The sequence below is a fragment of the Rhinopithecus roxellana genome, chromosome 3, assembly GCF_007565055.1.
Source record: "Rhinopithecus roxellana isolate Shanxi Qingling chromosome 3, ASM756505v1, whole genome shotgun sequence".
NCBI lineage: Eukaryota > Metazoa > Chordata > Mammalia > Primates > Cercopithecidae > Rhinopithecus > Rhinopithecus roxellana.
Genome location: NC_044551.1, coordinates 156,141,399 through 156,160,924, shown reverse-complemented (window position 1 = coordinate 156,160,924; position 19,526 = coordinate 156,141,399). Strand labels below are relative to the sequence as shown.

At 50.0% G+C, this 19,526-nt stretch overlaps 2 protein-coding genes across 3 annotated transcripts; one reads left to right on the top strand and one right to left on the bottom strand.

Moving 5' to 3' along the window:
- On the bottom strand, nucleotides 1-10,539 carry LOC104681857 (cancer-related nucleoside-triphosphatase). The gene is given in 4 exon segments (XM_010388293.2): nucleotides 1-296; nucleotides 299-468; nucleotides 9,744-9,816; nucleotides 10,530-10,539. Coding segments are annotated over 4 exon segments (549 nt in total).
- Nucleotides 10,540-10,649: 110 nt separating this feature from the next.
- STING1 (stimulator of interferon response cGAMP interactor 1) lies at nucleotides 10,650-17,865 on the top strand. Of its 2 annotated transcripts, XM_010388119.2 has the most exons (8): nucleotides 10,650-10,888; nucleotides 11,130-11,222; nucleotides 11,729-11,955; nucleotides 12,086-12,269; nucleotides 12,533-12,641; nucleotides 15,210-15,448; nucleotides 16,209-16,395; nucleotides 17,277-17,865. In XM_010388119.2, the coding sequence occupies exons 3-8, from the start codon at nucleotides 11,729-11,731 to the stop codon at nucleotides 17,468-17,470; spliced, it is 1,140 nt and encodes a 379-aa protein (XP_010386421.2). In that variant the 5' UTR covers nucleotides 10,650-10,888; nucleotides 11,130-11,222; the 3' UTR covers nucleotides 17,471-17,865. The 2 variants fall into 2 exon arrangements, with proteins under 2 accessions (XP_010386421.2, XP_030783534.1); XM_030927674.1 differs by lacking the exon at nucleotides 11,729-11,955 and having other exon boundaries at nucleotides 10,683-10,888.
- The last annotated feature ends 1,661 nt before the right edge of the window (nucleotides 17,866-19,526 follow it).

Genomic DNA, 19,526 nt, shown 5'->3' with positions numbered 1-19,526 from the left:
TCACTTCCTGCTGCTCTGCACACACATCTCAATATCTGGCAGAAGGTGGTTTTTGTCTTCCTTAGAGACATTAAACACCTTCACGTCATTTCTGTTTCTGATTTCTTCTACAAGGGCCAGTGGTTTTCCTTTAGGGACTAGGATTGTGCCAGCGATTATAGTCCCTGGGGTAGATAGCATCTCACAAACAGCTTAGATGAAAGGCTGATTTAAGAGTTTAATTTTCCCGCTCTCATCAATGACGCACACTCTTTGCCCTGGGCCACTGCTGGAATCTGCATTCCTCAAGACGGGAGCGCCAACTGCTCAAAATAAGTCAGGTTAACCACATAATGCCCAACTTAGCATCCACATTTTCCAGGTGGAGGCTCTAACCCAACTCTGAATAAAGGCCCGTGGATGCCGGACAACATGATGACATCAAATCCTATTCTTCTCCCTCCCTGTCTGACTTCCTCTCTATAAAATCTACTGGGGTCGTGGTCAAGGTTGCAGTTGGGTTGGGGTTGCAATTCAGGTCAGGTCCAGGTTAGGGTCCTAATTCAGGCCCTGCTCACCCTGTACCATAGGCCCCCAGCAATTTATTTCATTTATTTATTTATTTATTTATTTATTTATTTATTTATTTATTTATTTTGAGATGGAGTCTCACTCTGTCACCCAGGCTGGAGTGCAGTGGCATGGCCTCGGCTCACTGCAACTTCTACCTCCCAGGTTCAAGCGATTCTCCTGCCTCAGCCTCCCGGGTGGTTGGGATTACAGGCATGCATCACCACACCTGGCTAATTTTTAGTAGAGATGGGGTTTCGCCATGTTGGCCAGTCTGGTCTTGAACTCCTGACCTCAGGTGATCCGCCCACCTTGGCCTCCGAAAGTGCTGGGATTACAGGCGTGAACCACTGCACCTGGCCCCCATTTTTTCTTTTTTTTTTTTTTCCAAAATGGAGTCTTGCTCTGTCACCAGGTTGGAGAGCAGTGGCATGATCTCGGCTCACTGCAGCCTCTGCCTCCTGGGTTCAAGCGATTCTCCTGCCTCAGTCTCTCAAGTAGCTGGGATTACAAGCACCCACCACCATGCCCAGCTAATTTTTGTATTTTTAGTAGAGACGGGGTTTCACCATGTTGGCCAGGATGGTCTTGATCTCCTGACTTTGTGATCTACCCGCGTCAGCCTCCCAAAGTTCTAGGATTATAGGTGAGAACCACCGAGGCTGGCCCAAAATTTTTTTAAATAAAAAAATAAGATACCACTTTATATACACTAGATAGCTAGAATTTAAAAGACAGAGAATAGCAATTATTCACTAGGATGTAGAGAAACTGGAACCCTCACACATAACTAGTGGGAAAGCAAAATGGTGCAACCACTTGGAAAGCAGTCTGGCAGTTCTTCAAAAGTTCATTTATCTAGAGTTATCACATGACCAAGCATCCCCTCTCCCAGGTACATACCCAAAAGAAATGAAAATGTATGTCCACACAAACACTTGGGCATCAATGATCATTGCAGCATTATTTATAATAGTCAAAAAGTAGAAACAACTCAATTGTCCTTAACTAATTAGTGGTCAATAAACGTGGTATATCAATGGAATATTATACACAATGGAATGTTTTTGGCAATAAAAAGGATAAAAAGAAATGAAGTACTCATACATGCTGCAACGTAAGTAAACCTGTAAAAAATGATGCTAAGGGCAGGGTGCAGTGGCTCAGGTCTGTAATCCCAGCACTCTGGGAGATCAAGAATGGCAGATCACCTGAGGTCAGGAGTTCGAGATGAGCCTGGCCAACATTGTGAAACCCTGTCTCTACTAAAAATACAAAAAAATTAGCTGGGCATGGTGACTCATACCTGTAATCCCAGCTACTCAGGAGGCTGAGGGAGGAGAACCGCTTGAACCCAGGAGGTGGAGGTTGCAGTGAGCTGAGATTGCACCACTGCACTCCAGCCTGGGTGACGGAGCGAGACTTCATCTCAAAAACACACACATGAAAAACAGTCAAAAAACTGGAGATGCTAAGAAGTCGGACACAATCACATGTTGCATGATTCCATTTATGTTGTGTCCAGTATAGGCAAATCTATAGATACAGAAAACAGATTAGCGGTTGGTTGTCTGGGGATGAGGTAGGGGTGTTGGTGGTTGGGGGTTGATGGCTATATTAGTCCATTCTCACACTACTATGAAGAAATACTCAAGACTAGGTAATTTGCAAAGGAAAGAGGTTTAATTGACTCACAGTTCTGCATGGCTTGGGCAGCCTCAGGAAACTTACAATCATGGCAGAAGACAAAGGAGAAGCAGGCACCTTTTTCACAGGGCAGCAGGATGGAATGAGTGTAAGCAGGGAAAATGCCAGATGCTTATAAAGCCATCAGATCTCATGAAACTCACTCATTATCATGAGAACAGCATAGTGGAAACTACCCCATCTTCCAATTACCTCCACCTGGTCCCACCCTTGACATGTAGGGATTATGGGGATTACAATTCAAGATGAGATTTTGGGTGGGGACACAGTCAAACAATATCAATGGCCAAAGGTACAGGTTTCTTTTGGGTGTGACAAAAATGTTCTAAAATTAACTGTGGTGATGGTTGCCCAACTATGTGAATATACTTAAAACCATTGAATTGAATAGCATGCTTTAAGTTGGTGAGCTATATAACATATGACATATCTCAATAAAGCCATTAACAAAACGAATAAATAAGTCTGGGCGCAGTGGCTCACGCCTGTAATCCCAGCACTTTGGGAGGCTGAGGGGGGTGGATCACCTGAGGTGGGGAGTTCAAGACCAGCCTGACCGACATGGAGAAATCCCGTCTCTACTAAAAATACGAAATTAGCCGGGCATGGTGGTGCATGCCTGTAATCCCAGTTACTAGGGAGGCTGAGGCAGGAGAATTGCTTGAACCTGGGAGGTGGAGGTTGCAAGTGAGCAGAGATCACACACTGTAGTCCAGCCTGGGCAACAAGAGCAAAACTCCATCTCAAAAATAAATAAATAAATAAACAAATAAATAAATAAATAAATAGTAGATCTCTGCACCCGGCTAGATACCTCCTTCCAACGAAATGTGGGTTCATTGTTCACTTCCTGAAGATGCAGCAGCTCAGCCAGCCAACTGTGCTTCCCTGCCCCCAATCATGCCATCATTTAGCCCCTCTTTCCTCATCATGTCTACTAGGATAGCACCCTGTTTAGGGAAGACCATGACACAATAGTTAATTCCATGATGGGACAATAGAATTATAACAGAGGGGCAGTTGGAGTCAGACTCAGAAGCCACCCCTGGATTAGACATCAAATCTCTGTGTCTGCTAGAGAGGTGATTTGAGCCCAAGGTAGAAACCAAGGTGAGAGGCGCTGGCAACTCCAAGAGTGTGATTGTCAGTGGTGATAATGATGGTGATGGTGCTGGTGGTGGGTGATAAGAGTTAGCAATTACTGGCAGGATGCAGTGGCTCACACCTGTAATCCCAGCACTTTTCGAGGCTGAGGTGTGTGGATTGCTTGAGCCTAGGAGTTCTAAGCCAGTCTGGACAACATGGTGAAACCCCATCTCTACAAAAAAAAAAAAAAAAAAAAAATTAGCTAGGTGTTTATAGTCCCTGCTACTTGGGAGGCTGAGGTGGGAGGATCGCCTGAGTCTGGGAGGTTAAAGCTGCAATGAGCTGTGATTGTCATTGCACTCCAGCCTGGGGACAGACCCTGTCTCAAAAACAAACAAACAAGCAAACAAAAACAAAAAAATTACTGGGCAAGGTGGCTCATACATGTAATCCCAGCACTTTGGGAGGCCGAGATGGGTGGATCACTTGAGGTCAGGAGTTTGAGACCAGCCTGGCCAACATGGTGAAACCTCGTCTCTACTAAAAACACAAAACTTAGCCAGGTGAGGTGGCATGTGTCTGCAGTCCTAGCTACTCGGGAGGCTGAGGCAGAAGAATCACTTGATTCCGGGATGTGGAGGTTGCAGTGAGCTGAGATTGCACCACTACACTCTAACCTGGGCAACAAAGTGAGACTCCATCTCAAAAAAAAAAAAAAAAAAAAGACTTAACAATTACTGAACATTTACAATTCAGGTCTGCACATGCATTTATGCATTTTTTCTTTCCATTCTCAAAACAATTCTGTCAGATAAAAGATGTTGCTATCCCCATTTTAGGTATAAGGAAATTTGGGTTTAAAGAGGTTGCACATCTGGGCCAAGGTCACACAGCCAGGAGAAGCAGAGACCAGATTGGAAACCAGGTCTACTGTGATCAACCGATATTAAAATCCCCCCAATGTCCCTGTTCTGGCAGGATTAAGGGGTACTGAGGTTGTGTGGGCAAAAGAGTGGCTCCGTAGAGGCCAGAGGCCTCCCTACCTCATTCACACTCTGTCCAAGGCCCAGGGTCCCCTGAATGAAAGCATGCGGGCTTATTTCTCACCGGAAGCACTGATGATGGGTTTCAGGGAAGACTTGTGAGAGCTGTAACTCATCTGGAAATAGAAGTGAGAGCCAGCACTTCCGAGGTGTCTGGAGGGAAGAAGCAACTACCAGAGGAAGGAGCAGGCGTGGAGAGGCGTGTGGGAACTCAGCACCACCGGCCTGAGAGCTGCAGCCAATAAGCCAGGCAGCCTGGAACTTGGGCCTAACTTCCCTCCGTGGCCCTCAGCTTCCTCTTCGGAGGACCAGATGGTCAGTCTGGAAGAGCTGTGATGTCCCTGCCTGTCAATACAGCTGATGTGTGTCTGACTGCTGAGGACAATCCCATGCAGGTAGCTGTTGTGACGCTTCCTAGGTACTGAGGCCCTGGCCACAGGCCACAAGGGTCCCACCCACCCTCCAGTCCCATTCTTATACCACTGACCCTGTTATGAATCAAGTTGTGTCTCCAAAAAGATAATGCTGAAATTCTAACCTATGGTAGTTGTGAATGTGACCTTACTTGGAACTTAGAAATAGGGCTTTTGCAGATGCAACTGAGTAAGGTGAGGTGGGTCCTAATTCAATGAGTGGTTTTTTTTTTTTTTTTTTTTTTTGGAAATGAAATCTCACTCTGTCCCCCAGGCTGGAGTATAGTGGTGCAATCTCAGCTCACTGCAACCTCCACCTCCTGGGCTCAAGTGATTCTCCTGCCTCAGCCTCCTGAGAAGCTGGGATTACAGGCATGAGCCACCATGCCTAGGTAAGTTTTTTTTTTTTTTTTTTTTTTTTTTTTTTTTTTTTTGAGATGGAGTTTTGCTGTTGTTGCTCAAGCTGGAGTGCAGTGGTGTGATCGCAGTTCACTGCAACCTCCGCCTCCTGGGTTCAAGTGATTCTCCTACCTCAGCCTCCCGAGAAGCTGGGATTACAGGCGCCTGCCACCACACCCAGTGAATTTTTTGTATTTTTAGCAGAGATGGGGTTTCACCATGTTGGCCAGGCTGGTCTCGAACTCCTGACCTCAGGTGATCCATTTACCTCGGCCTCCCAAAGTGCCGGGATCACAGGCATGAGCCACTGTGCCTGGCCTTTTTTTTTCCCTTTTCTTTTTTCTTTCTTTATTTTTTTTTTTAGAGATGGGGTCTCCCTATGTTGCCCAAGCTGGCCTTGAACTCTAGCCTCAAGCAATCCTCCTGCCTCAGGCTCCCAAAGCATTAGGATTACAGGCATGGGCCACTGTACCTCACCTGGTGTCTTCATAAGAAGAAAGGACATGTGAAGACAGAGACACACAGAAGGGAGAATGTCATGTGACGAAGTAGGCAGAGATTGGGTCCAGGCACACCTGGGAATACCAGAAGGTAGAAGTGGCAAGGAGAGATCCTTCTCTAGAGCAGGGGTCCCCAGTCCCTGGGCCTTGGACCAGTACTGGTCTGTGGCCTGTTAGGAACCGGGCTGCAGTGGGTGAGCGAGCATTACAGCCTGAGTTCTGCCTCCTGTCAGATCAGTGGTGGCATTAGATTCTCATAGGACCACACACTCTATTGTGAATTGCACATGTGAATTGCACATGCGAGGGATCTAGGTTGCATGCTCCTTAGGAAAATCTAACTAATGCTCGGATGTGAGGTGGAACAGTTTCATCCTGAAATTATCCCCCTACCCATCCATGGAAAAATTGTCTTCCAAGAAACCGGTCCCTGGTGCCAAAAAGATTAGGGACTGCTACTCTAGAGATTTCAGAGGAAGTGTGGCCCTACCAACACCTTAATTTTGGACTTCTAGCCTCTGGAACTATGAGAGAATAAACATCTGTTGTTTTTAGCCACGAAATTTGTGATACTTTGTTATGGCAGTTCTTAGAAACTAACATAGACCCCTCAACATGCTTACATGCCCCAGCTACACCAGCCATTGCTCTGTTCCTCCACCGGCCCGGTGCCTTCCCACTCCAGGGCCCTTGTGTGTGCTGCTCCCTTCAGAATGTTGCATACCCACCCACCCCCCATCACTCCCATCCTCCTCCCAAACTCAGCGTAAATGGCCACCTTCAGGGAAACCTGACCCTGGGTATTCCAACTTCTGCACAGAGCAGCAGGCTGAGTGCATTTCTCGTGGCCCTGCCACATCTGTAGTTAACTACTCACTCATATAGTTGTGTTCTGCCCATTCTCCTGTCCAACTGTAGATGCCATGACAATAAGTACTGACCTGGCACGTGCACCAGCAGTCCTATCCCATGCAGAGCACAGTACACACAGGGATAGACAGCATGGATAAAGGGTGTGCAGAAACCCTGGCCTGGCATTGGAAGGCCCAGGAGGCAGGGGGCCTCTGCTCCCTTCGCAGCCTGCACTCCCTCCCCCACCCTATAGGACCTTTCTCTCCAGTCAGGCCAGGATAGGCTGGCCTCCTGGCTTCCCTGGCCCCCATCATTCCCACTCTTTTTGGCCAAGCCACAGCTTACTTTATCTGCATGACCTGGCCTCAATGCCTTCCGAGCCTGCAAGGCCTGCATTAGAGCAGATTCAGATTCAGGGAAATGAGCCCAGAGTAGTAGGTAGGGGAGGGAGAGGGGACAGAAGGGAGTGGAAAGAGGTGTTTTTTTTTTTTTGTGGTAGAGACAGGGTCTCCCTATGTTGCCCATGCTGGTCTCAGACTCCTGGGCTCAAGTGATCCTCCCACCTCAGCCTCCCAAAGTGCTGGGATTACAGGCGTGAGCCTTAACGCCCGGCCGGAAGGCGGTCTTAAGACTGAGACAATGTTGGAATTCTCTCTCTCTCTCTGTCTCTCTCTCTCTTTTGAGACTAGGTTTTGCTCTGTTGCCCAGGCTGGAGTGCAGTGGTGTGATCATAGCTCACTTCAGCCTTTAACTCCTTGGGCTCAAGCGATCCTACTGCCTTGAGCTCCCAAAGCACTGGGATTACAGGCGTGAGCCACCGTGCCTAGCTGGATTTTCTTTCTTTATGGTATATTTTAAACATTAAACAGGCCAGGCGCGGTGGCTCATGCCTGTAATCCCAGCACTTTGGGAGGCCAAGGCAGGAGGATCACGAGGTCAGGAGATCAAGACCATCCTGGCCAACATGGTGAAACCCCGTCTCTACTGAAAATACAAAAATTAGCTGGGCATGGTGGCACGTGCCTGTAATCCCAGCTACTCTGGAGCCTGAGGCAGGAGAATTGCTTGAACCAGGGAGTCGGAGGTTGCAGTGAGCCGAGTTCGCGCCACTGCACTCCAGCCTGGCGACAGAGAGAGACTCTGTCTCAAAAATAAACAAACAAACAAACAAATATTAAACAAACGATACATGTTCAATGTAGGGAAAAGAAATCTTAGAAAACATAATGAGCAAAAAAGGGCAATAGAATAAAAATCACCCATATTCCAACTGCACAGAGTAACCTTTGCTAGCACTTTATCATATATTCTCCTGATTCTTTTTTCTTTTTTGTCTGAGGCGGAGTCTCGCTCTGTCACCCCGGCTGGAGTGCAGTGGCGCAATCTTGACTCATTGCAACCTCCGCCTCTCAGGTTCAAGCGATTCTCCTGCCTCAGCCTCCCAAAGATGGCCTCAATCTCCTGACCTCGTGATCTGTCCGCCTCGGCCTCCCAAAGTTCTGGGATTACAGGCGTGAGCCACTGTTCCTGGCCTTCTCCTAGGTCTTTATGTGAGCCTATTGTAGGTTAGAGAAAGTGTAGGGAATTCCCTGCATTCTTAGGACATGATTTTGAAAAACCAGAGTTTCCAGGAAGCCTCATTGCTCCTCTGAGGCCAGGGCATCTATGAGTGTGTGTCTTCCCGTGTCTAGTCATGACGTGGGGAAGGGTCCAGGGCAAGGACCGTCTGACCTGGACAGGAATGAACCTATTGCTGCTCTGCAGGTGCCATCCTAGCCTCACTCTCCAGGCCTGCCCCGTTTTTGAAGCAGCTTACTGCAGCCAGAGGCAATTCCCACCCCAAGGGAACTAAAAGCTTGCATCAAGGCCAAGGAAAAATTCCCCCTCTGCCCTGTGAAGGCTTGCTGAAAATCACTGACAAGAGGCAGATTAATGGGAGGAAAAATATACAAATTTATTTGATCAGAGTTTTATGTGTCACAGAGGCCTTCAGAATGAAGACCTAAAGACAGAGGGCAAATTGTCTATTTTTATGTTTAGGTTCATCAAAGTATGGACACCCTTGTTGAAATATAATTGGACAGAAAGGGTATGTGCTAATGCTAATAGAATGAGTGGGGAAACCCAGCCACGCCCGTCTGTCTAGATTCTTCTTGGCCTCTCTGAGCATGTGTTCCTTCTTTCTGAGTGTGGGGCAGGGGCCCTCTCTGGAATGGGGATTTTATAATCTATGCTCAAACAATGTAGGTCAGACTTTCCCTTCCCTTCCCTTCCTTCCTTTCTCTCGCTCTCTTTTTCTTTCTTTTTCTTCTTCTTTTTTTTTGAGATGGAGTTTTGCTCTTTTTGCCTAGGCTGGAGTGCAATGGCACGATCTCGGCTCACTGCAACCTCTGCCTCCCGGGTTCAAGTGATTATCTTGCCTCAGCCTCCCAAGCAGCTGGGATTACAGGCAATGCGCCATCACGCCTAGCTAATTTTTTGTATTTTTAGTAGAGATGGGGTTTCTCCATGTTGGTCAGGCTGGTCTCGAACTGCCGACCTCAGGTGATCCGCCCGCCTTGGCCTCCCAAATTGCTGGGATTATAAGAGTGAGCCACTGCACCCGGAGTTTTTTTTTTTTTTTTGAGATGGAGTTTCGCTCTTGTTGCCCAGGCTGGAGTGCAGTGGCACGATCTCGGCTCACCGCAAGCTCCGCCTCCCAGGTTCAAGCGATTCTCTTGCCTCATCCTCCGGAGTAACTGGAATTATAGGTGCCCACCACCATGCCCAGCGAATTTTTTGTATTTTTAGTAGAGACGGGGTTTCACTATGTTGGCCAGGCTGGTCTCGAACTCCTGACCTCAAGTGATCCACTTGCCTCGGCCTGTCAAAGTGCTGGGATTACAAGGGTGAGCCATTGCCCCTGGTCTTTTTTTTTTTTTTTTTTTTTTTTTTTTTGAGATATGGTCTCACTCTGTCACTCAGGCTGGAGTGCAGTGGCGCCATCACAGCTCACTGCAACCTCTACTACCTCCAGGGGTCAAGTGATGCTCCCACCTCAGCCTCCCAAGTAGCTGGGACTATAAGCGTGTGCCACCACTCCTGGCTAATTTTTTTTTTTTTTTTTTTTTTTAGAGATGGGATCTCCCTATGTTGCTTAGGCTGGCCTCAAACTTCTGGGCTCAAGTGATCCTCCTGCCTGGGCCTCCACTCACCTGGAGTGGATGTGGCGCAGCTCCTCGGCCAGGCTGCAGACCCCATTTAACAGCTGTCCCAGCTGCAGGGAGGCTAGGTGGAGCACCAGGCACTGAAGAAATGTGCTCTGGTGGCTCTTCTAGCCACCAGTGCTGGGATTACTGGCATGAAATCAAGGCCAGAGCAAGTTGGGTTTTGGAGCAACCCACCAGGCTTCAAGTCCCCACTCTCAATTACTTAGGCCAGTTATTTCACCTCCCTGAGCGTCGGATTATCCATCTATAAAATGGGGCTAGAATTATACCTACCTGACAGGGTGGCTGGTGAAATGATATACAAGTGAAGTGATATATGCAAGACTTGGCATAATGTCTGGAACAAGGTAAACACATTATTATTATTATTACTATTATTATTATTATTATTATTATTATTAGGTTGATGCATGGGGTTTTATAACCTACACTCAAACAATGTAGGTTACATCATTTTTCTTTTCCTTTGAGACAGTTTCGCTCTTGTTGCCCAAGCTGGAGTGCAGTGGCCTAATCTCCGCTCACTGCAACTTCTTCTGCCTCTCAGGTTCCAGCGATTCTCCTGCCTCAGCCTCCCAAGTAGCTGAGATTACAAGCGCCCACCACCATGCCCAGCTAATTTTTGCTTTTAGTAGAGATGGGGTTTCACCATGTTGGTCAGGCTGGTCTTGAACTCCTGACCTCAAGTGATCCACACATCTCAGCCTCCCAAAGAGCTGGGATTACAGGCGTGAGTCACTGTGCCAGGCCCGCAATTACTTTTGCACTTACCTAATATCATCCCCACAACCAAAACCAGCAGGCTTTCTTGCAGAAGTCACAGGCGTGGCCGTTTCCTGCAAAGAGCCAAACCCCCATTCCTCTGTGCCCCTCCTCTCCCACCAAGCGCTTTATAAAAAAAGCTCTTGTTACCGGAAATAACTGCTCATTTTCCACTCCTCCCTCCTAGGTCACACTTTTGAGAAAAAGAATCTGCATTCTGAGAACCAGAAGAAAAATATGAGACGGGAAGCATCGTGTGACATGTGTGCTGCCTTTGGCTGAGCGTGTGGAGTCCTGCTCAGGTGGTGGGCACAGTGTGTTTGATCGTGTGGCTTAAGGGGAACCTGGTGTTCAGAGCTGTGACTGTGGTGAATGTTTCTAAAAATGCTTGGTTTGGGGGTAGCAAAGTGCAATGGAACAGAGGCTTTCTCAAACCTCACCCCTGACCCCAGGACTCAGGTCCAGCTCATCAGGGCTTTGAGGGAAGGGTCCTACCTCTCCCCAGGAAGAGGAAATACCCTCCTTCCCAGCACCACTAAAGCTGTGGTTTGGAGAGACACCAGGGCTAGAGTGTTGTGGAGAAACCAATTGTTAACATCTCATTTTCAGGCTGCACTCAGAGAAGCTGCCCTTGGCTGCTGGTAGTGCCAGGCCTTCTCTCCTCGTCATCATCCAGAGCAGCCAGTGTCCGGGAGGCAGACGGTAGGCTCAAGATCAGCCTGGCAGAATGCCAAGCCTAGGGCCCCTGGCACCCAGAGGCAAGGGGGTGCTGCTGCTTGCCCTATCCCTACTCCCTGAGCTCTGTTTTCCACACCTTATTAACTAAGGTCCTCCCTGGGGTGGGTTCCGGGGACAGGGGAACCCAGGTCCCCAAGGGTTCTTGGTTGGGTAGGGCTGCACAGGACAGCTTCAAGTCTGGATCTGGGGTAGTTGCTGCCTTCTTTCTTCACTACACCTGTGGTTTCCCTGGGGCTTGGTGGGGCATGTGTGTGTAGGACCTGCTCTGTTTTCAGCAAACCTCACAGAGACAGGAGCTTTGGGGTGACTTAGTCCCAGCCTGTCTCCTAGAGGTGTCTGTAAGAGCAGCCTTTGGGAGTGGCTGGGCACCAGCGAAAGGGGAACTGGGAGGAAGTGCCCAGCCAGAGCCTCAGTCCCAGAAGGGCAGGAGGGCAAGGGGAGAATGGTCATGCATTTCTTGGTGCCCACAGATGCCCCGCTCCAGTCTGCATCCATCCATCCCGTGTCCCAGGGGTCACGGGGCCCAGAAGGCAGCCTTGGTTCTGCTGACTGCCTGCCTGGGGACCCTTTGGGGGCTAGGAGAGTCACCAGAGCACATTCTCCGGTGCCTGGTGCTCCACCTAGCCTCCCTGCAGCTGGGACAGCTGTTAAATGGGGTCTGCAGCCTGGCCGAGGAGCTGCGCCACATCCACTCCAGGTGACTCATTGCAGTACCCATGGTGACAGGGTTTCCAACATGTGTCACTCCATTGATGCCTAGCCCTATCCCTCCTTGAACCTCTCTGGCTGAGCTGGGCTGGGGGCTGGGGCCTGGCTGTCACCCACAGGTACCGGGACAGCTACTGGAGGACTGTGCAGGCCTGCCTGGGCTGCCCGCTCCGCTGTGGGACCCTGTTGCTGCTGTCCAGCTATTTCTACTGTTCCCTTCCAAATGCGGTCGGCCTGCCCTTCACTTGGATGCTTGCCCTCCTGGGCCTCGCGCAGGCACTGAACATCCTCCTGGGCCTCAAGGTATGACACAGGGGGAGGTAGAAGCTCTGGCCAAGTGGAGGCTGTGGCTGGTGTGACCTGCCCTGAGTTGAATACTGGAAGTGGAACTGGTTTAAAGGTTGGAGTCCATGGAGTAGAACCTATTATGTCCTAGAACAGTGGGTTTGGCAATGGCAAAGGAGGGATCAAGTCAGGAGCAGGTTGGGAAGCCTTGGAGGAGGAGGAGGAGGAGTTCTCTGGGTGTCCTTGATGGAGGCCCCACATCCCCATCCTGCTGTCCACAGGGCCTGACCCCAGCTGAGATCTCTGCAGTCTGTGAAAAAGGGAATTTCAACGTGGCCCATGGGCTGGCATGGTCATATTACATCGGATATCTGCAGCTCATCCTGCCAGGTGGGCCATCCTCTCTGTCCCCATTTCTAGATCTAACAAATAGACACTAAGACACACAGCCTCTTGTGTTTCTTAACACACAGGACTCACTATACTTTTCAAAGCATTTTCATGTCTGCCAAATCCTTTAATCCCAAGGCATGAAGGATGTCATTATGATGCCTGGTTTGCAGAAAGGAATATGGGGCTTAGAGCCATTAAGTGACTTACCCAAGGTCACTCGTGAATTCTTTTTTTTTTTTTTTTTTTTTTTTGAGAAGAAATCTCGCTCTGTCACCCAGCCTAGAGTAAGTGGTACCATCTCAGCTTACTGCAACCACCTCCTCCCAGGTTCAAGTGATTCTCCTGGCTCAGGCTCCCGAGTAGCTGGGATTACAGGCACCCGCCACCAAGCCTGGCTAATTTTTGTATTTTTAGTAGATAGTAGAGACAGGGTTTCACCGTATTGGCCAGGCTGGTCTCGAACTCCTGACCTCAAGTGATCTGCCTGCCTCAGCCTCCCAAAGTGTGGGATTACAGGCGTGAGCCACCACGCCCAGCCGTAAATTCTTTCAATAAATATTTACTGCATGCTGTGTGCTCTCATGTACATTTTATTTTTATTTTTTGAGATGGGGTCTCCCTCTGTCGCCCAGGCTGGAGTGCAGTGGCTGGATCTCAGCTCACTGCAAGCTCCGCCTCCCGGGTTTATGCCATTCTCCTGCCTCAGCCTCCTGAGTAGCTGGGACTACAGGCGCCCGCCACCTCGCCCGGCTAGTTTTTTGTATTTTTTAGTAGAGACGGGGTTTCACCATGTTAGCCAGGATGGTCTCAATCTCCTGACCTCGTGATCCACCCGTCTTGGCTTCCAAAGTGCTGGGATCACAGGCTTGAGCCACCACGCCCAGCCTCATGTGCATTTTCTAATTCACACCCTGTGAGGAAGGAATAATCTTCATTCCTGTTTTGTTTACTTATTTTTAAAAATAAGAGGGTTTTGCTGTGTTACCCAGCCTAGTCTCAGCTCCTGGGCTCAAGCAATCCTCTTGCCTTGGCCTGCCAAAATGCGGAGATAACAGGCAGGAGTCACCATGCCCATCCCTATTTTAGATTTTTTTTTTTTGGACGAAGTCTCACTCTGTTGCCCAGGCTGAAGTACAGTGGCACAATCTCGACTCACTGCAACCTCTGCCTTCTGGGTTCAAGTCATTCTCCTGCGTCAGCCTCCCACGTAGCTGGAATTACAGGTGCCCACCACCATGCCTGGCTAATTTTTTGTATTTTTAGTAGAGACGGGGTTTCACCATGTTGCCCAGGCTGGTCTTGAATTCCTGACCTCAAGTAAACCACCCACGTCGGCTTCCCAAAGTGCTGGGATTACAGAGATGAGCCACTGCACCGGCCTTAGATTTTTTTTTTTTTTTTTTTTTAAGATGGAGTTTCACTCTTTCGCCCAGATGGGAGTGAAGTGGCACAATCTGGGCTCACTGCAACCTCTGCTTCCCAGGTTCCAGTGATTCTCCTGCCTCAGCCTCCCAAGTAGCTGGGATTTTAGCGGCCCACCACCATGCCCACCTAATTTTTGTATTTTCAGTACAGACGGGGTTTCAACATGTTGGGTAGGCTAGTCTCAAACTCCTGACCTCAAGTGATCCACCCGCCTTGGCCTCCCAAAGTGCTAGAATTATAGGCGTGAGCTGCTGTGCCCAGCGTTTTTTTTTTTTTTTTTTTTAAGTGCAGTTCTGAGAGATCAAGTGATTTATCCGACATCACATAGCTTAGAGAGAAGAAGAGAAAGGATTTGAACCCAGGTTTGTCCAGGCTGGACCCTAGACCACTGTACTGTGGAGCCTCTTTTTTTTTTTGAGATGAAGTCTCTTTCTGTTGCCCAGACTGGAGTATAGTGGTGACAAGATCTCGGCTCACTGCAACCTCTGCCTCCCAGGTTCAAGTGATTCTCCTGCCTCAGCCTCCTGAATAGCTAAGATCACAGGCACGTGCCACCATGCCTGGCTAATTTTTGTATTTTTAGTAGAGACATGGTTTCACCATGTTGCCCAGGCTGGTCTCGAACTCCTGACCTCAAATGATCCACCTTCCTCTGCCTCCCAAAGTGCTGGGATTACAGGTGTGAGCCACTATGCTTGGCCTAAGCCTGTGTGTTTTATTCCTCTGACTTGCAGGCTAAAGCTGCAGCTCTTCCATATCTCATTGCTGTCTCCTAAGGCTTCTGCTAGGAGACTGATCTGGGGCTAGAGGCTTCCCTCTGTGTACAGGAGAATGCTGGAAATGTCACTTCCCAGTGCTGTGCCTGCCTCTCAGCCCTGAAAGCCATGGTGGAAAGGGGCGGGGCTGACATAGACATCTGAGGAAAGAAGTGAGGGAGGGCAAAGGGCAGTGCAGTAAGAGGAGGGGTGGGGAGGGCTTTTGGAGGCGCTGCCCCTCCTGGCCTCCTGTATAATGAGAGTGCACTGGACTCTCCATTCTCTGGCATCTACATACTGCAGGGGCCAATGACCTGGGTCTCACTCCTGAATTAGGTGGGAGATAGGGTTAGCAGGAATGACTTCTTGGGCTTCCCTGCCTCAGGACTCCAGGCCCGGATTCAAACTTACAATCAGCGTTACAACAACCTGCTACGGGGTGCAGTGAGCCAGCGGCTGTATATCCTCCTCCCGTTGGACTGTGGGATGCCTGATAACCTGAGTATGGCTGATCCCAACATTCGCTTCCTGGATAAACTGCCCCAGCAGACCGCTGACCGTGCTGGCATCAAAGATAGGGTTTACAGCAATAGCATCTATGAGCTTCTGGAGAACGGGCAGCGGGTGAGTGTGCAAGGGAGTGGGGGTCCCTGGGCAGAGGTCAGGACCCCAGAACCCTGGGCCCTAGCCAAGAGCTAATGAAAATTCACTGCCCTTCTCTGAGCTGTAGTGTCCCTAGCTGGTCCCAGGTCTGGGCAGGATTCAGCACCGAATGATAATGATAAGTAACATTTATTGAGCACTTACTACATGCTGGATGCTATTCTGGGTGTGTCATCTGATCACCTCATTGAAATCTCACCACCACCCTATGGGGTAGGGACTGTTAGCATCCCTACTTTACAGAGGACACTGAGGCTCAGAGACACCATAGGAAAGTGGACGATTTCAACTTGACTGTACTATGCTCTTGACCATAAAGCTGCCCCAGACGAAGCCTGTGAGAACATCTGAAGGATTTCATGTGGGTGCAGGGGAACCCAGATCAGAGTTGAACCCCAGAGCCCAGCCCCAGACCTGATTCCTAGCTGGAGCAGTTGACAGCCTCGCTCTGCAGGTCTTGCCCTAGGATCTTAGGAGAAGGATCTGTGAAGGGTAAATTTAGCCCAGCCCTGTCCCTGATTTCAGAGTTGGGTATCAGAGGCAAAGGCAGGCCAGACAGCATAGACCCCATTAGGGTGGCCACCTCCCAGGACTCTATCGTTACAGGCTGAGGGAGTGGGGCCTCAGTCTGTGGTACTGGGGGCCACAGCCTGGACTGGATCCTCCATTCTCCATCTGCCTGGTCCCTGGCTTAGTCTGGTCTTCCTCTTACCTCCTCCAGGCAGGCACCTGCGTCCTAGAGTACGCCACCCCCTTGCAGACTTTGTTTGCCATGTCACAACATGGTCAAGCTGGATTTAGCCGGGAGGATCGGCTTGAGCAGGCCAAACTCTTCTGCCGGACACTTGAGGACATCCTGGCAGATAACCCTGAGTCTCAGAACAACTGCCGCCTCATTGTCTACCAGGGTGAGGAGTTGATAGGGTGAGAGGTTGATAGGTTGGAAGGCAGGAGGAGTCAGGGGTCCCAGGGTCTCCCAAAGAGTCAGAAGGGGCTACAGCAGCACCATGCCCTGGGCCTGACCTTCCTTCCCTGGGAGAAGCCCCCTCTTCCCAGCACATCAGATTGCTTTTTTAGGTCTTTGACTGTAGTCCCTCAGTGGAGCCTGAAGAGATGGGTTCTAGGGGCCCCTCACTTCATCTAGGATTCCAGAGGAAACAGAAGAGTCCCAGGCCAGTATGTAGTGGGCACAGGAGACTGGGGCTGCAGGCTTGGCTCCACTACTCCCTCACTGTATGACCTCAGGCATGTTTCTGCTCCTCTCTGAACATCAGCTTTAGAAGTGAGAGAGTAGAATTTCATTCTCTCTGAAATCACTTCTTTTTTTTTTTTTTTTTTGAGACAGAGTCTTGCTCTGCTGTCTAGGCTGGAGTGAAATGGCTCGATCTTGGGTCACTGCAACCTCTACCTCCCAGGTTCAAGCGATTCTCCTCCCTCAGCCTCCCGAGTAGCTGGGACTACAGGTGCCCATCACCACGCCTGGCTAATTTTTGTATTTTTAGTACAGACGGGATTTCACCATACTGGCCAGGCTAGTCTCGAACTCCTGACCTCGTGATCCACCTGCCTCAGCTTCCTAAAGTGCTGGGATTATAGGCGTGAGCCGCTGCACCCAGCCTGAAACCACTTCTAGCCTAGGATTCCATGAAACTCTAGTCCCAGTGGCTGGGGGGTGGGTAGGAAAAGGGGGTAGGGAGAGTTAGGGGATCTTCCCAGCAAGTCCTCTAGGTGTGTTCGAGTGGGAATGTGTAAGATCCTCTCTCCACTCTCCCCCATCTCCCTGTTCCAGAACCTGCAGATGACAGCAGCTTCTCACTGTCCCAAGAGGTTCTCCGGCACCTGCGGCAGGAGGAAAAGGAAGAGGTTACTGTGGGCAGCTTGAAGACCTCAGGGGCGCCCAGTACCTCCACAATGTCCCAAGAGCCTGAGCTCCTCATCAGTGGAATGGAAAAGCCCCTCCCTCTCCGCACGGATTTCTCCTGAGACCCAGGGTCACCCTGCCAGAGCCTCCAGTGGTCTCCAAGCCTCTGGACTGGGGGCTTTCTTCAGTGGCTGCATGTCCAGCAGAGCTATTTCCTTCCACAGGGGGCCTTGCAGGGAAGGGTCCAGGACTTGACATCTTAAGATGAGTCCTGTCCCCTTGGGCCAGTCGTTTCCCCTCTCTGAGCCTCGGTGTCTTCAACCTGTGAAATGGGATCATAATCACTGCCTTACCTCCCTCACAGTTGTTGTGAGGACTGAGTGTGTGGAAGTTTTTTGTTTGTTTGTTTGTTTGTTTGTTTTGTTTTGTTTTGAGACGGAGTCTCGCTCTGTCGCCCAGGCTGGAGTGCAGTGGCCGGATCTCAGCTCACTGCAAGCTCCGCCTTCTGGGTTTACGCCATTCTCCTGCCTCAGCCTCCAGAGTAGCTGGGATTACAGGCGCCCGCCACCTCGCCTGGCTAGTTTTTTGTATTTTTTAGTAGAGACAGGGTTTCACCGGGTTAGCCAGGATGGTCTCGATCTCCTGACCTTGTGATCCACCCGTCTCGGCCTCCCAAAGTGCTGGGATTACAGGCTTGAGCCGCCGCGCCCGGTTGGAAGTTTTTTGTAAACTCTGGATGCTAGGTACTTAGGGAATGTGCCAGGTGTCTTTCATGCGGCCTTCCAGACCCACTCCCCAGCCTTCTGCCCTTCCTCTGCCCGAGGACACCGAACTCTCTCCATGGTATCGACAGGCTCCCTTGCCCTTTGGCTCCTGGTCATGTTCCATTATTGGGGAGCCCCAGCAGGAGAATGGAGGGGAGGAGGAGGCTGAGTTTGGGGTAATGAATCCCCCGGCTCCTGCCCTGCAGCATCAAGGTTGCTGTGGACTCTCCTGCTGGGCAACTCTTGAGTAATCATGACTATCTCTAGGATTCTGGCACCACTTCCTTCCCTGGCCCCTTAAGCCTAGCTGTGTATCCACCGCTCCCCCACCGCCAGCCGACTAGAGTTCTCCCTCTCACTTGCGGTTTCCTTATACTCCACCCTTTTCCCTTTTTAAAGCACACCTCAGATTACCCAATGTGAGTGTGTCGTCTTTTTCTTGCTGGACTCTGACTGATATAACAGATGGGAATTACTGTCCCTGATGTCCAAACCTGTCTGCACATGCATGCCTCCCTTCACCCCTCCTTATCCTAGTACAGGGCAGCAGGGTGTGGGGTGTCATTTTCCATCCGGACAGAGCCTACTAGTCAGGCTGAGGCACCTGTCCTTTCAGTGCCTTTCTCTTCCGTGAGAGGCTTGGGGAGCAGGGACCACAGGCTGGCCTGAGCCAGCACACAGATGATGCCATGAGGGTACACAGCTGTGTCCTGGGCAAGGGGCCACTCAAAGGAGCAGGTGACACTAACTATAGGTGCCAGATGAGAGAGCCTGCAAAGGGACAAGGGGAAAGAGTTTGTGTGATGAGATGGGACAGTCCCTGGAGGGCCTTGGACAGCACAGCCAACTGCCGTGCCATACCTTCCGCTATCACGGTTATAACTGAGTCACCGATTCCACACTGTGGTGGCACAGCTGCCCCCATCTGGGAGGGAAGGCAGCCCATCTCTGTTAGTTTCATTTGTCTCACCAGGCTGGGCTCGTTCCCTCCCTCCCATTTTTTTTTTTTTTTCTTTTTTGAGATGGAGTTTCACTGTTGTCACTCAGGTTGGAGTGCAGTGGCGTGATCTCGGCTCACTACAACCTCCGCCTCCAGGGTTCAGGTGATTCTTCTGCTTCAGCCTCCCTAGTAGCTGGGTTTACAGGCATGCACCACCATGCCTGGCTAATTTTGTATTTTTAGTAGAGACGGGATTTCGCTAGGCTAGTCTTGAACTCCTGACCTTGGGTGATCCTCCCACTTTGGCCTCCTAAAGTGTTAGGATTACAGGCGTGAGCCACCGTGGCTGGCCTTTTTTCTTTCTTTCTTTCTTTTTTTGTCACAAATGCTCAATATACATTTCTGAGTACAGCATCACGGTGGAGAAACGCTCCACACAGACACACATGGGTCAGAAGGAACTGGCTGCCCCTA